The 14,175-nt window shown below is 47.8% G+C and overlaps 1 protein-coding gene across 4 annotated transcripts in view; it reads right to left on the bottom strand.

Annotated features, from left to right (window-relative positions):
• Positions 1-14,175, bottom strand: part of SLC4A4 (solute carrier family 4 member 4) — a 139,993-nt gene that overhangs the window by 32,865 nt on the left and 92,953 nt on the right. For 3 of the 4 annotated variants that reach the window (XM_050320454.1, XM_050320455.1, XM_050320456.1), the window contains 4 exons: positions 13,882-14,042; positions 11,527-11,706; positions 6,435-6,511; positions 808-965 (listed from right to left, as the gene is read on the bottom strand). In XM_050320454.1, coding sequence (XP_050176411.1) covers positions 808-965; positions 6,435-6,511; positions 11,527-11,706; positions 13,882-14,042 — 576 coding nt within the window. The remainder of the gene's footprint in view (positions 1-807; positions 966-6,434; positions 6,512-11,526; positions 11,707-13,881; positions 14,043-14,175) is intronic. The other variant, XM_050320457.1, reaches the window with a different exon arrangement.

The following is a 14,175-nucleotide window of genomic DNA, read 5'->3' as shown; positions in this document are numbered from 1 at the left end:
AGCCTCTTCTGTGTCCCCACACTCCTACCTGAATACCCAGAGTGTGCAAACAGTTGTTGACATGGCTGTAAGAAACCACTTCATGAAAATCCAAGAAATACAAACACTGTTACTACAATTAAAGGGCAAAGCTAGATCCTCTTTTCCCTTTGTTTGGTACACAGAAACAAGGCATAGATTCCAAGAGCCACTTAACTTCCATTCCATGCAAGGGCTGTGATATTACTCTGAGTTCACACAGGGCAGCTCAGACAGCCTGGCATATTCAAGCAGTGACTTCAAATATTTAAGAACACAAGATACATTGCGGTTTGCGAGACTCAGATCAACTTGCAACACGAGTCACAATGAATAAAATATTTATCTGGCATTTTCCCCTCAGCCATTATGCGTTACAAAGCCACCAGCCCCAACAGAATTGTATGTCCCAGATTAGCTGAATATTTTTTTGCCCCAGTGGGGACAGAATTGAATCCTTCATCTGATCTGAGCTGAAGAGGAGCGATATGTACAGCAAAAATGTGCAGGGGGAATCTGGGATCTGTACAGGAGGAGCAGGAAGAAAGGCTCAGGTATTAAATGTGACACTGATAGTGCCCTTTACTATTGAGCTGCTAAGTTTCTGTAATGTTTTACTTATAACCAAACTCAGGACCTGAAAATTACGAAGCAGCATCAGCGTGTTTTGTTGCTTTACGCCACCACTCCTGACCGTTATCCGTGTCACAGGATGGAAAGCACCTCCTCCTGGCCTGGTGTTTCTACTCTGAGAGGTAGAACCACCACCCTGGGGGGTGGTTCCCTTACCGGGTGGGCACGGGGACCTCGGTGAGCGCTCCCAGCATGACGGCCTGCTGCAGCCGCACGAAGGCGATGAAGGGGCTCTCCAGGAAATCCACCTCCCCCACCAGCACGTTGGAGGCCTCAGCGTCACGGGGCAACTTCTTCATGAATTTATTCTTCAGCTGCAGCAGTGAAAGAGGAAGGAAAAGAAAACTGAGTGGTGTTAGGCATGTTCTCCTCATCTCTGCACCTCTGTACTGTAAGTGCGTGCGCTCTGCAACGCACATCCTCAGGCTGACAGAGGTGAGTTAATTCCAACTCTGGAGAAATGCCATCGACAGGGAATGGGAAAACACTGCGGCAGCAACCACCGAGTTCTAAAAATCAGCCCCTGCGAGACGCCTTTGTCTGAACTTGGGCAGCGGCAGAATTAATTTAGAGTTGGAGGTTTCTGAAAACCATGCCCTTAGCTGGCTCCCCTCCGCCCCCTCTCCCTGGGTGATCTCTGGAGATGCTCTGTGTGTGCCTGGCGAAGGGTGAATGGAGAGGGAGGATGTACTGCCAGGAACACCAGTGGGGCAGGGACAGTGGGGGGGAGTGAACTGGGCCATGAATCCCTAATGAGCTGTGCCAGGCAACTCAAGGAAGGACAAAAATGGAAAAAGTCTCAGGAAAAGGTATCAATTGATTAAGCAGGAAGAAACTGCTGGAACCATCCTACCCCTGTGTGCTTCAGTCAGGATCACCACCAGAAGAAATAGTAAAATAAGCATCAAGAAGCCCTGTGGAGAAAACCTGGAAAAGTGCTACCAGTTTTTCCATAGACAGTGTTTGAGAAGCTAGTGGTGATTAAAAAAACAATGGGAAGGTGGCAAATCCACAACAAACATTCAACTTGGCTAAATGGACTGGCCATGTTGCTGAACAAGGATGGTTCAGCAGCACCAGGTGTAGTTTGAACACATGGCCCAAACCCAGGTGATTTTCTGAGCCAGAATCGACCTGCAGAGTCTCCACTCCTGTGACTGCCCAGCTCCCAGTGCCAAAGGCTCCGACCCCTTCAGTCTCCCCTCGGCCAGCACAGCAAACCACCGTGACTAATTTCAAAGAGCTGCTATTATAGTGGGAGTTTTTAGCTCCAAATGAGTTTCGCAGCACCACTCACCACCTTCTTAAATCATTTATCAGATAGGTGATGGGAAGGGTGCAGTCAGCACTTAAAATCCATTCTGAACTGTTCTCTGGAGCAGTTTTGGAAAGATTTAAGTCCTCCGCAGCACCCGGGAGCAGGGAGGGAGGAGGGAGCTTCACTTTCCCCTGCACTCTGCCAAATTGAGCATCCTTCCAACCTGACCACTAATGCTGAAGGCCACAGGTCCCCAGCACTGTACTTGCAAAAAGGCACAGCAACCTGAAAATCCCAATTTCCTTAAATGTACACTCCAATCATCATCGCTTCGGATCGATCGGAAATGAAAGCAGCTCCTAAGTACACACTCCTAAGTAGCACTTAAGGAAGGTTAATTCTCCCAGGAATTTGAACCTGCTCTGTCTCTCTGCTTTTTGTATCTGCTCACATACAGCTTACAGTCTTTCCCATAACTTATTCCATGAACACCTGCCTCAAGGGGTACCTTGCAGGCTGCTCCATCACCCAGGGATACTTCAGCAGTGCACTATGCATATGCAGAGAAACCAGGCAAGCAAAACTGCTCTCTGTATCAAGAAAAATGGCCAAAGGAAAGGAAAATTCAGTTAACTAAACTGCCCAGAAACTCTTCCTTCTCTCCAGAAAGGTGGCAGTGATCTGTACTGGAAAACAGTAATTTCCATTGGAGCTCCATGGAGTGAAGGTAGGTCACCCAGGCTGACAGAACTCAAAATTGGGAATGTCTGCTTGCTACTGTGAAGGTGAGGAGATGTTCAAACAGGAAAAGCAGCGAATGGCTCCCACCATCAATCACTGGACTGCATTCCTAAGAGCAGGATGCTGCCAGTGCCCTCCCCATCCACTGGTCCCCGGCAAAGGCAGGAGGATTTTTCTCAACAAGGCCAATTTCTTTTTTAACTGCAGTGCTGGCTTTGGCATAGATCCCCTGTTGATATGGAAACACTGGTTTGAATACACAGTGCCCTCACCACAACAAATAGGGAGGGTTTTGTGCCTCCCTCTCACTGACCATATTCATTCAGAGCCAGGTTTGTCCCACTTCCAAGCCCTTGGGAGGCAGAGATAAATGCCATGGCAGGAAACTCCCCTTATATCAACATACATTCCCTTTCTATAAGCTGTTGCATCAGCTCGGGAATACCAGGTCCCTGAGAAAACAGATTTGCTTTCATGTTCCTTCATTTCACATGGTGAGCACCGGAGGAGTCCTGGTGGTTCAGCCACTCGGAGTTGCCAAGGACATTCTAATAGAGCACGGCCAAAGGATTTCTCACGGGAGGAGGGAGCGGAGTGGGAACAGCAGTAGGAACTTCCCCAGCCTCCTATGGTCTGCTGGCACCATGGCACCAGAGGATTCCTTTCAACCCCTTTGCTTCACACATAAGCTGAAAAAAGTAGTTTTAAATGTTCTTGAATTACTAAGCTGTGGCTGCCCCATCCTTGGAAGTGTCCAAGGCCAGGCTGGATGGGGCCTGGGGAAACCTGGGATAATGGAATGTGTCCCTGCCCATGGAAGGGTTGTAGAACAAGATGAGCTTTAAGGTCCCTTCCAACTCAAACCAGCCTGGGATTCTGTGAATACAGAGTTAAAAAAAAAACTTGATCCAAGAGCTTGACCTTCAAGAGCCACAGAAATTCTACAGCCGTGAGAAGTCCTGGTTTTATGGACACTGCACCGACATCACTGATGTATCTGGCAGTAGAGAGCTGGGAGGCCAGGAGAGAACAAGAAGCCTAGATGCTCATGTATTAATTGGAAAACAGAAGAGAAGAATAAATTGTCCCACAGTGCCACTACTTGTCTCTCCAGCTGCGAATGCCCAGGGCATTACCTGTAGCCAGTATTTCCTAAAATAAAACAAATGGAGGCAAATCCCTTCTCCGTGCTGCGACCTCAGGAGCAGTGCTCTGCCAACACAAACACAAGGAAAGGGAATACAGCTCCTCTTCCCTAATTATCCTTATAAACAAGCCCAAAGCAAAGACATGACAAAACAGCAACCCCCAAATCCGCAGGCCGTTACTGAAGCTGTTTCTCATCGGAGCGGTTTGAGTCAGGGCCCTGCCGGCTCCTGCAGGACGCTGGGGATGCTGAGCCAGCCTCTTTGCAATCCCAAAGGATCAAGCCGTCATTCCCATGGTAGAGAGAGCTGGCTGATGCAAACTACCTGATTCAGTATTCATAAATAACACCCCTGAGCCAGGCAGAGCTGTCTGGCACCGCTGGGAGGGCAGCAGGAGGGATGAGTCTGGGAGGATTCTCTGACAGATCAGATCTCTGACAGGCAACTGTCCAAGGGGCACAAGCCCACGTGAAACCTGAACCTTACAACATATCCAGAGGAAAGGAGCAGGGAAGCCACAGATTAAAGGAGTATTCTGGCTACAAAATACCTATATTGTTAATTGCACCATTACAAACAGCATTAAAGGTTACAAAACTGAACTGAAAATTAAGGATGTAGGAAGTCAGGAAAGTTACTGAAGGTACAGAGAAGCTTGCTCAAAGCCTTTCTTCCTTTAAAGCATGGGGACACAATCCTCTATGTGTGCAAAACCAGGATGTAGGAAGGCAGTCCTGTCCCAAGCAACTCTTGTAAACTGATCTCACCTGCTGCAATTCTTACACACGTGAATAAATAAAAATTGGAATACTGTGTGTCTCCAGCAGACTCCCACCTCCCTGTATGGCCTCACTAACTGTCCAGTTCCCAGATGGGATGCCCAAATAACAAAAGCCAGTCACTCTGCTGCCAAAGCAAGGAAACCTGTTCCCTTTCCAGCTCCTGTTGTGGTAACACGATGGATTATTGCTGTGCCTCCTGTATGGCACGCTGAGTTCTGCTCAAGGGAGTTGCCAGGCATCACCACAATGCCACAAACTTTATCAAGGCAGGAGTCTGAGTCAGTCAGCAACAAAAACTGAGCTCTAAAATGATTTCTCAAGGCGTAGGGGACACGGCTCCCACTGTGCAAAGTTCATCAGCAGGACATGGGCTAATTAACTGAAAGGCTTTTTGGAACTCGACACTTATCAAGTAATGGTTCTCACTACCAACAGCCAGGCATTATCTACATTGGAAGTTATAAACTTTGGAGCGTGCTCCCAAACTGGATTTATTAACAGATTTCCCTATTAGTGCTACCAAAACATCTATTTTTGTACCCAGTTCTCCACAAAAAGTCCATTATCTGTCTAGAGACACTGGAGCAGGAGGGGCAATGGGGCCTGTCTGCACTGCTGAGAGCTGTGAAGCTGCTGCAATGTTCAGCCCCAGCTTTGGGTTGGTCTAGCTATAATACCCCATTCATAATGAGATTAAAAATATAAACCAGTAGTTTGTCCAACAACAAAAAGTTGGTTTACAATCTTCCTTTTTCCCCAGGTGTGGCTGTGTGAATTAAAGGAAACAGGTATTTTGGAAACCCAGTCAGTATAGATGAGGCTACTACACTGCATGACACTGAGGTCAGTGCAAAACACGCTGCCCTCCTTCTCTTTCCATGAAAGTATATTTATTTATGTGAATATCTATTTATTTTTAAAATAGTTAATTACTCTGAACTCACTTTTCTGCTTTGATTATATTGCTATGTTCCTACAGAAGGTTGTGACCAGTCCTCGTTGAAGGACTGGAGTCATTCTCAACTGGCCAGCAATGCTGTGTTACCCAAATAATTTTCGAAAGGGGCTCTCATTTGCATTCAGAATCACCATGGGACCAGGGAATGCTGAAAGACACAGGCAAAAAAAAAAGAGATTCTCCGAAAGAAACAGCCGGGCTTTGAGAATAACCCACTTTCTGAACCCAGACAAAAGGTTTTTTGAAACTCGCACAGAGACCTCATTCAGCCACCAGTTTTCTAAGAGTTGGAATAAACTCACTCTTACCCCTCAGAGCCAGCAGCCTTCGGAAAGGAAGGAAGCACACACAAAGACAGCCCGTATGCCGTACCACAAACATTACCCTAGTCTAAGAAAGGGGTCAGATCCATGGAGACTCGGTACTAAAGGTCAATTTTAACTTCATTACTCCACTTTGGAGCTGCTCTTCCATGTTACCTGTCAGCAAAGTCACCTTCCCTGTTCCACCAGCTGCTCTAGCAGGGACATGTGCCCCCTGTGTGCTCCTGCTCTATCCCATAGTCCCTGTGAACACTCATCCTTGGGTGCTGCAGGACCCTTGTAACCCTTCAGCAGGAAGAGGATCAAAACTCCATCAGTCCCTGTGTATTTTAACTCCTTTCTTATGGGTATCAGCAAGATGCAGTGTATGTGGTGTCACTTCCTTCAGACCTTGTAAGAGTTTAACCCGCTGTTTTCAAGGGTTGGTACTTAAAAAGTGGAGGATCCAGTCAGAGGACTCAAAAATGTTTGTTCACCCTCTTCTTTGTCAGTGCTAAGGTACACAGAGCCCTTTCCCCAACACCCAGCTCATCTCCACAGACATCCCTAAGTGGAGGCTGGACTGCAGCTTACCTGGTCCTTCTCAGGCTTGTCTGAGATGTCGTTCAGGCTGGTGGAAGTCAGGTTTCGGTGAGCCATGGCTGGGCTGCCTGTAGGAACAAGGTCAACACAAGGTAAAGCACCCGTTTGGATCTGGTCAGAACACAGAGGCTCAGGCTACAGCAACACCTTTCCTTGGGAGGCTGATGGGGGGAATTCCAGACCCTGACAGGCTGCTTTCTGTCACTTGACGTGGCACATGGGAGATTTACGACGCTAATGTTCCATCATCTCTGACTCACAACGTTCCTGTGACTCCCAGGACAGCAAAAGAGTCCAATGACCTTCCATAACTCCTGCCTGTGGGAGAAAAAGCAAAGCAGCACTAGGCTGCTGACACTGATGGTGCTGGGTCACCCAGGACCCACCACAAATCCATCCTTCCACAGGGCTGGGACCTTCCAAGGGTGCAAATCCCTCACCTCAGCTCTTCTGTGCGGATGGCACCTGCCCTCCTTAGCATCCCAGACATTGTACACAGCTCACACAGAGAGGGAGAGTGGCAGCTCCTGGTCCTACACATCAGCCCCTGATAAACATCTCCCTCGCTCCAGTGAGCCCATTAACTAAACTCAGGAACCTTAAGCAATGCACTGATTAGAGCAACGTGTGCACCACACTGACAGGACAAAAGCCACCAATTCCTGACACCAAATTCACCAGGGAGGTGAAGACAATCCACAGAGACACAGCAGAATAACCACATTAAAAAAGCCCAAACCCACCAAAACACAAACAAACAACAAACACATATGTTTTGAGACAATATTGACTTGATATTCCCACTAAAAGGAATGTCCAAGTTCTTAGTGCTCATCAGCTCCCAGCACAAACAAACTCAATAATAAAGCAGCATCAGTAGTGAAAAACCAAAGGAGTGGGAAGAAAAAGCTCTGAACTCCCCAGAGCTGAGTTTTCTTTACAACATGGGGGTAGACTGAAAATATTCCTTCTTGTGAGCCACCTGGAACCACACTGTACCTGCTGTGTGTTCCTGCCATGTCCAGGAACATTGGCACAGCTGAAGCCAAGCACAATTAGATAAATCAGATGTTACAAAAGGCAGAACAGTCCAGCTCATCCCTGAGAGATCAAGCCGACAGCCTATTTCTGAGGTTAATTTATATGGAAATTAAAATATTCAAACCCCTTTAACTGCCAAAAAATACTTCTCTAAATGAAAAAAAAAAGCCACCAGAGAAGCTTAGACCCCCTCGGAAGGGGAGCATGGCCTGACCCAGCTGCTTCATTCCAGATGAAAGAAGAAAAGGAAAACAGAGTGAAACAGAGCAGTGGAGAGGACAGTGAGGACAACACCAACAGCCAGAGCAGCCCCATTCCCCATGGAACACATCCTTGCCCTTCCCACCGTTAGTGCAGCAGCAAGCGTTAGGAGCCCGGCTGGGGCACGTTCCCTTTTCCTCTCCTGGCCCCCAGCCCTGAGCCCTCCCTGAGCCCTGCCCGGGACTTACTGAGCCATCCCACGCTGGGGCTGCGCTGCACTCCCAGTTCATCATCCAAGGTGCGGGTGGCCAGGCAGGGCACGGAGCTCTCGAGCGGGCTGCGTGCTTGTGCCCGGCAAGCAGGAGACAGGAGCAGCAGCAAAGAGCAGGAAGAGAGCAAAGGGGAAAAGTTAAAAGAAAAGAAAATGAAATTATGCAAGGAAGAAAGGTTGGAGCAGCAGCAGCAGAAGGGCAGCCAGGCAAGGAGAGAGTTTGACGTGCACAGTGCGGTGACCAAAGCCCACTCATTTAGATCCCAACATCTCCTCCGCAGTCCATCTTGGCTGGGCCGGAGCCAGCTTTCCATCCCTGGTGCCTAAAACTGAGGCATCTCAGAAGCAGATCTCAAGGAAGTGAGTGAGCAGCTGCAGCAGTGCTGGTGGTGCTGAGCAGTCCCAGGATGCAGCACCATCAGTAACAACAGGGTTTTGGCAACAAAAATCAGGTCACATCCCTGTAGGAGCCAACTTCAAGCACCATGACCCCATGCATACATACCCAGGCACACCAATCCGGGCTTGGAGATGCCCACCTTAGTCTGCAATGCTTCCAGTCATGCCAATACATACCCTGGTAGAGGTTTTCCAAGCGTTCCTTGGAAAACATCTCACTTCTGACTTCAACTCCTCTCCTCTGTGCTGATATTATTCAGCTGGTGCCACTGTTAACTCTCTAAAGGGACTGAGGGTGCAGTTCATGTGATAAAACAACAACACTGAACTGATTAAAGCTGAACCCAGAGGAGCTGTGGCTGCCCCATCCCTGGAAGTGTCCAAGGTCAGGTTGGACAGGGCTTGGAGCAATCTGGTCCAGTGGAATACACAGGATAAAGACTTCAGAGAAGTTTTCACCTGTAGCCAGGTACCCTCCTCTCTGTGCATCAGCCAGCACTGTGCAGACAGCCTGTTATCTCAAGTCAACTGTTTCCAAACCCCGCTGTCAGCACAGTGTGAACTAACACGGCTCAGGAGGAGTTTGGGCAGCACAGGCAGCACCCACGCAGCAATGGGACCGTGCCATTATTTATGGTGGTTAAACACACACACTTAAACACATCACAGTTTTCTACAGCCTCTGCCAGCTTGGGTTTAGTAGGAGTCGATCGTTTTCTCGCTTGCCAAAGGCTCCCACAGGTGTTAAGTCATACAAAATGCTGGCAGGCACGAAGCTCTGAGAGAAAAATGTCAAAAATGGATAGCAAATATCATCACAGAAGGCTGGTAAATATTGATCAGGCAGACCTCAGGCACCTGCAGAAGGGACAGTGACCACACAGTCCGTGTTATACCATGGCAAAGCCCAAGGTGTGCCAGCTGGAGAGCTCCAGCTCACATGTTACGTACTGCTCCAGGGCTCCAGGACAAGGGTTGTGCCAGGAAGGGACACAACCAACCAGTACAAAGCCACTCAACAAAACCAGACACACACCTGTCAAAAATCCCTGCAGGAGTTCCATCAACATGAACAACCAACATGTGTAAAAAAGAACATTTTGGAGCCCCTGAGACTTCAGTTCTTTAAGTGCTCTGAACTAAGTGAGGTACGGGCACCTTGGGATCTTTGAGAGCCATGGTCCCAGGGGATATTTCAGGATTTCAGATCTAACAAATAGATCCCATCCCTGGAAGTGTCCAAGGTCAGGTTGGACAGGCTTGGAGCAGCCTGTTCTGGCAGAAGGTGTCCCTGCTGAACCAGCTGAGCAGGGTAGCAGCTACACCAGCCCATCAAGCTGTTGTACCTGGGGAGGAGGATGCTCAGAGGGTCCCACAGACCCAGAGGCAGCATCAGTATTGGATGGAAGTTTCACTGACACTGAAGTGAAAGCAAACACCTACCTGGAAAGGAACTGGAGGGAAATTTAGGAGCGCTTGGGGCTGGAGGCATGTGCATTATGGTGATTAGCCATGTTGAGAGACAGCTGCACTCCTGTTGGCCTCATTAAATTTTTATCTGTCTAAAGGACATGAGAGGCACTCATTGAATCTGAGGTAGAACTTGATCAAACACCTTCTGGAGTTACTTTTTCATTGAAGTGTAAATAATAAATAACAGTAACAACTATTCATGAGGTATTTCCCTCTGTATGCCCTCCTAAAGTCTCAAAGCATGGAATATAATGTGTTATATATAAACATCCCACGTGGGGGAACAGAGGCAGAACAATATGAAAGGAGTGGCTGAAGGCCAGAGCCAGGATAGAGTTCCTGGAGATTAGTCCAGCTTGAGCCAGGACCTGCAAAGCCCTTTCAAACTAGAACAAGAAATGACTGAAACTGAAATCACCTAAAATCCAAATAAAGGGTGCCTGTAGCCATGAAAAATGAGCAAGGGCTGAGTGAAAACGTGAGGACTCATCTGGCCACGCTGAGCCCTTCCCCAGAGCCAGAATTTCCTTGCAGCGCTTCCCACAACTCAGTCCCTCCTGCAGGGATATTCACCTAGAACATTCCCTTAACCCAGTCCCTCCTGCAGGGATATTCACCCAAAACATTCCCTCGGTTCATGTTACTGCATGGTCAGGTTATTTGCTCAATCACTGTGTTATCAAGGCACTAGTACATGACAAGAGGCATCATCAAGAGCAATAAATATTCTCCACAGGCACATACACTCCTGTTGCAAAAGGAAAGGATGGTCCAAAGTGGGAAATATTAATGAAGTGTGATAATAGGTTAGAGAGAAGTGTTAGGGTGAGTCGGAGCAGCAGAACGCAGCAAGCTCAGAGGCCTTCGGTGGAGCAAGAGGAAAAGAATTTCTTTGCTTGCTTTTATTCCTGGCTATTTTAAAATGGTAACTTTTAGCCCAATTTCCAGGTTGCCACAGGAGAGAGTTGAGAGGTTTAAAACTCTTCTTTTTCATTACCATAGGTAAGAAGACCCCAAATCTCCAAGTCCAGTCAGTGCCCAGGCCTCTGTAGCTGTCTGCATCCACACACACACACATACACATTTAGGGACACCACTACCAACACAGCACTACCTAATTACACCCTTTTCAGAGACAAAAAGAGATGTAGTCACGACACACACCACAAAACCATTTTAGGACGAATAAAGCAAGATGGAAATCAGCTTTACCCCACTGGACAATGATTATACAGTAATAAAATGCAAGCTAGACGTTACTGCCAGCTCATTTCTGATTCAGAGTGCCACCCACACCGTCTGTTACAGACATGGAACGTGCATGGAAGCGTCATCTCTGCCCAAACGTTTCAGCTGATCAGCCTTTTAGGTCCAGGCCCCATCAGAGTTGTTTTAATCCCTCTTTCCTGTCGCTGCTCCTACATCATCTCCTACACGCAGCTGGAAGGGCAGCCCTCTGCCTTCCCAGGCTGCTGCCTCCTGCCCTCCTGTCCCTCTCAGTCCAGTGAAGATGTGGTTAGAGCACCGTGCCACGGCCAAAGCAGCCTCCAGAGCCCACTGCTGATGTGCCATCAGCATGGGTCTCGCTACGCTACTCGGGGTTAGAGAAGCATTGTCAGGGCCACGCAGTTAGTTCTGGGCTGGCTTGGGTGGGTTGCTGTGACAGGGAAGGCTATAGCCACTTAGCCTCTGCATTACCATTATCGGGGTTGGAAAACATCCTACTTGCACTGGAGACGGTCTTTCCAATGTCAGCCAGCGAGCGCAGGTTGGATTTCTTGGTCTGGTGCCGGTGCTTCCTGAGCAGCGTGTAGGTGACCTTGTCCTTCAGTTCAGGTTTCAGCAGCCCCGTCTCGATCTGATTGTCAACGATCATCTCTGTGGCAGGCACAGGAAGGGCGGGGGAGAGGAGGGAAAAATCAACCACAGAGCTCAAAACTCAGCTGCTTCCAGGGAGAGCTGGGAGAGGGGGATGGATTGTTTCTACTCGCTCTTCTTGAGGGCTTTGCTTGCCATCTCAAAACCAGGTTTATTGAAATCCTATTTCAAATCACCTGTGCCCATGGTAAGCTGGTTCTTAGTTAGAGAAGGGAATCAGCTCTGAGCCTAGATTTTCGTGAAGAAGCTAAAACTCTGTGGTAAGTGCCATTGTGCTCCCAAAAATCACATGGAAAAACTTCTATCAGATTCAACAAGGCCCGAGTTCACCTCACAGGCCCCCAATAAAACCTAATCTCAGGACAGGAAAAAATGCTGGAGATGAACAACTAATTAAATCATTCACTTGCAGGACTGAAGTGATGGCAACTACAACCGGCAGAACTTGCTCTAATTGCCACAGGATGAGCTGCATGGCTTTGCCTTTCACAGAATCACCAGGAGAAAAGGTTCCCAGCCCCCTCAAAGCCTGCTCACTTCCCACCAATTCCCTCCTTTCTCCTGCCCTATCCCAGAGGAAAAAGGCAAAAAGGTCACCAGATGTATGAAGGATCTCCATTGTGCATTAAATCTCACACGAAGTCACTCCTTGATGACTTGAATTCACGCACTGTCCCCTGAGGGCAAGTGGCAGCTCTTATTTGTCTGCTGGTAACTTTTATTTGTGCTAATAATAAAAGTTATGGGAAGGGGGAGGCAGGACACACATCACATTTGCTAACTCAGTGAGTCAGAAAGTCATCCTCTGCGTGCTGCCCAAGAATTAGTGCCTCTCCAAATGCCTAGGGAAGAGACTAGTTGTTCCTCCCAAATTAGGACAAGGGGGGGTACATGCACGTAGGTACCTTTACAAAAAATGTTCAGGAAAAGGTTGATTTTTGTAAAGTGTCATTTTTCTACAAGCTTTTCTTGTTCATGGCTTCGGTTAGTGATTTTTGGAATATTTTCTTCGGAACCTTCATTAAGTTTATCCTTCTCTATCTGGCAATCTTCCCTTCCCTCTCCTTGACATAACACAAACAACAAAGAGAGCTTTTCTTTGGAGTTTTCCTTTCCTGCGTGTCACTACCAGACACCAGCCAAGTGATCGTGATTAAATCATCCTGGAAATCCAGTCCTGGACATCCCTACCTGTCTGATTAAGGGTCTGGACCAACAAAAATACCCTGCTCAGGACAGTGTCACAGTGTCACAGCAACAGCAGTCACTGATGTGTAATTTAATCTCCCAGGAATTAGATTTAATTTGGAAATTGAAGTAGGAGATTGAAGGTGACATCTCGAAGGGACTTCAGAAGGAAATCTAATGTTTGAGGGTTTAAGGTTCCAGACCACGGACATCAGCTGCTGCTTCTGAAGCAGGTTCAGCTTCAGCCTAAAAGTTCAGAGGTTTTGGGGGGTTTATTTTGTTAAACTTTGCAAAGCTGTGCATTTGGATACACAGACACAAAAGCAAAGGAAGATAAATGCCACCACAAGCACTTACAAAACTGTAAGCTCAAAACTCTGCATTTAACACCAGAGGTAGCTTTTGTAATTCCAAGTCTTACAAACCAGTGCAACTCCTTGTATTTGACAATTCCATGCCAGGATAATTTTGACCTTCCTTCCTGAGAAGATAATTTAAAGCATTGAGGGATGTTTGTTTTTTTTTTGGGGGGGCAGGTATTTCATTTAGCTTTTCTACACCTCCTCAGATAATGGCTTTTAAACTCAGCATTTTGGTTAAATGTCCCTCCACTGGATGGCTCACTTTGAAAGTTTATTTTCTGTGAGTTCTCACATGCCATGGGGAGCATGATCTGGCTCTCAGCAATGTCACCGAGCGTCACCCCAGGCCACAGCTATTTGGACTGCAAAAAGCCTGCCCTCCAATTCCGTGGGGTGGAGCTCCGGCTGGGGCTGCTCTTCCCTCTCCCTTGCTGGGGAGAGTGCCTCATCCCAAACACAACCAAGGGCTTTCTAGTTTTACCTCTCATTCCTTGGAGGATTCTTTCTTTTCCTCTTTTATTGATAAAGCAGCGCTTTTACATTAAAACCACCCGTAAAACCGTATCAGGGTTAAAACAACCGGTGGGGAAGGGCTGAGGGAAAGAGCCAAGGCAGGTGTACTTACCCACCACCTGTGGGAGGGAAGAGGCCTCCATGTCCAGCATTATGGAGCCCTTCTCTATACACGTCCTGAGCTCGAACAAGCTGTGCAGGGACAAGGTGGCCACGTGCGGTTTGCTCCATCGCTCCCCACCTTGTTCTACCTTCTCCTCAAACTTGATCCACCTACAGAGGGCAGAGCAACAGGACTGGGTTAAAGCTGCTGGCTCCCTGCAGGGAAATAAATCAGCATTTCTGGAAATAAGGTGGCTTGTCCTTGAGTATCTTGGCAGTGCTGGGTAATGGCTGGACTCGATTG

Source organism: Myiozetetes cayanensis, unplaced genomic scaffold (genome assembly GCF_022539395.1).
Source record: "Myiozetetes cayanensis isolate MyiCay16 unplaced genomic scaffold, myiCay2020 scf24, whole genome shotgun sequence".
Classification (NCBI taxonomy): Eukaryota; Metazoa; Chordata; class Aves; order Passeriformes; family Tyrannidae; genus Myiozetetes; species Myiozetetes cayanensis.
Note: the sequence above shows the minus strand (reverse complement) of the source record. Positions and strands in the feature narration are given on the sequence as shown.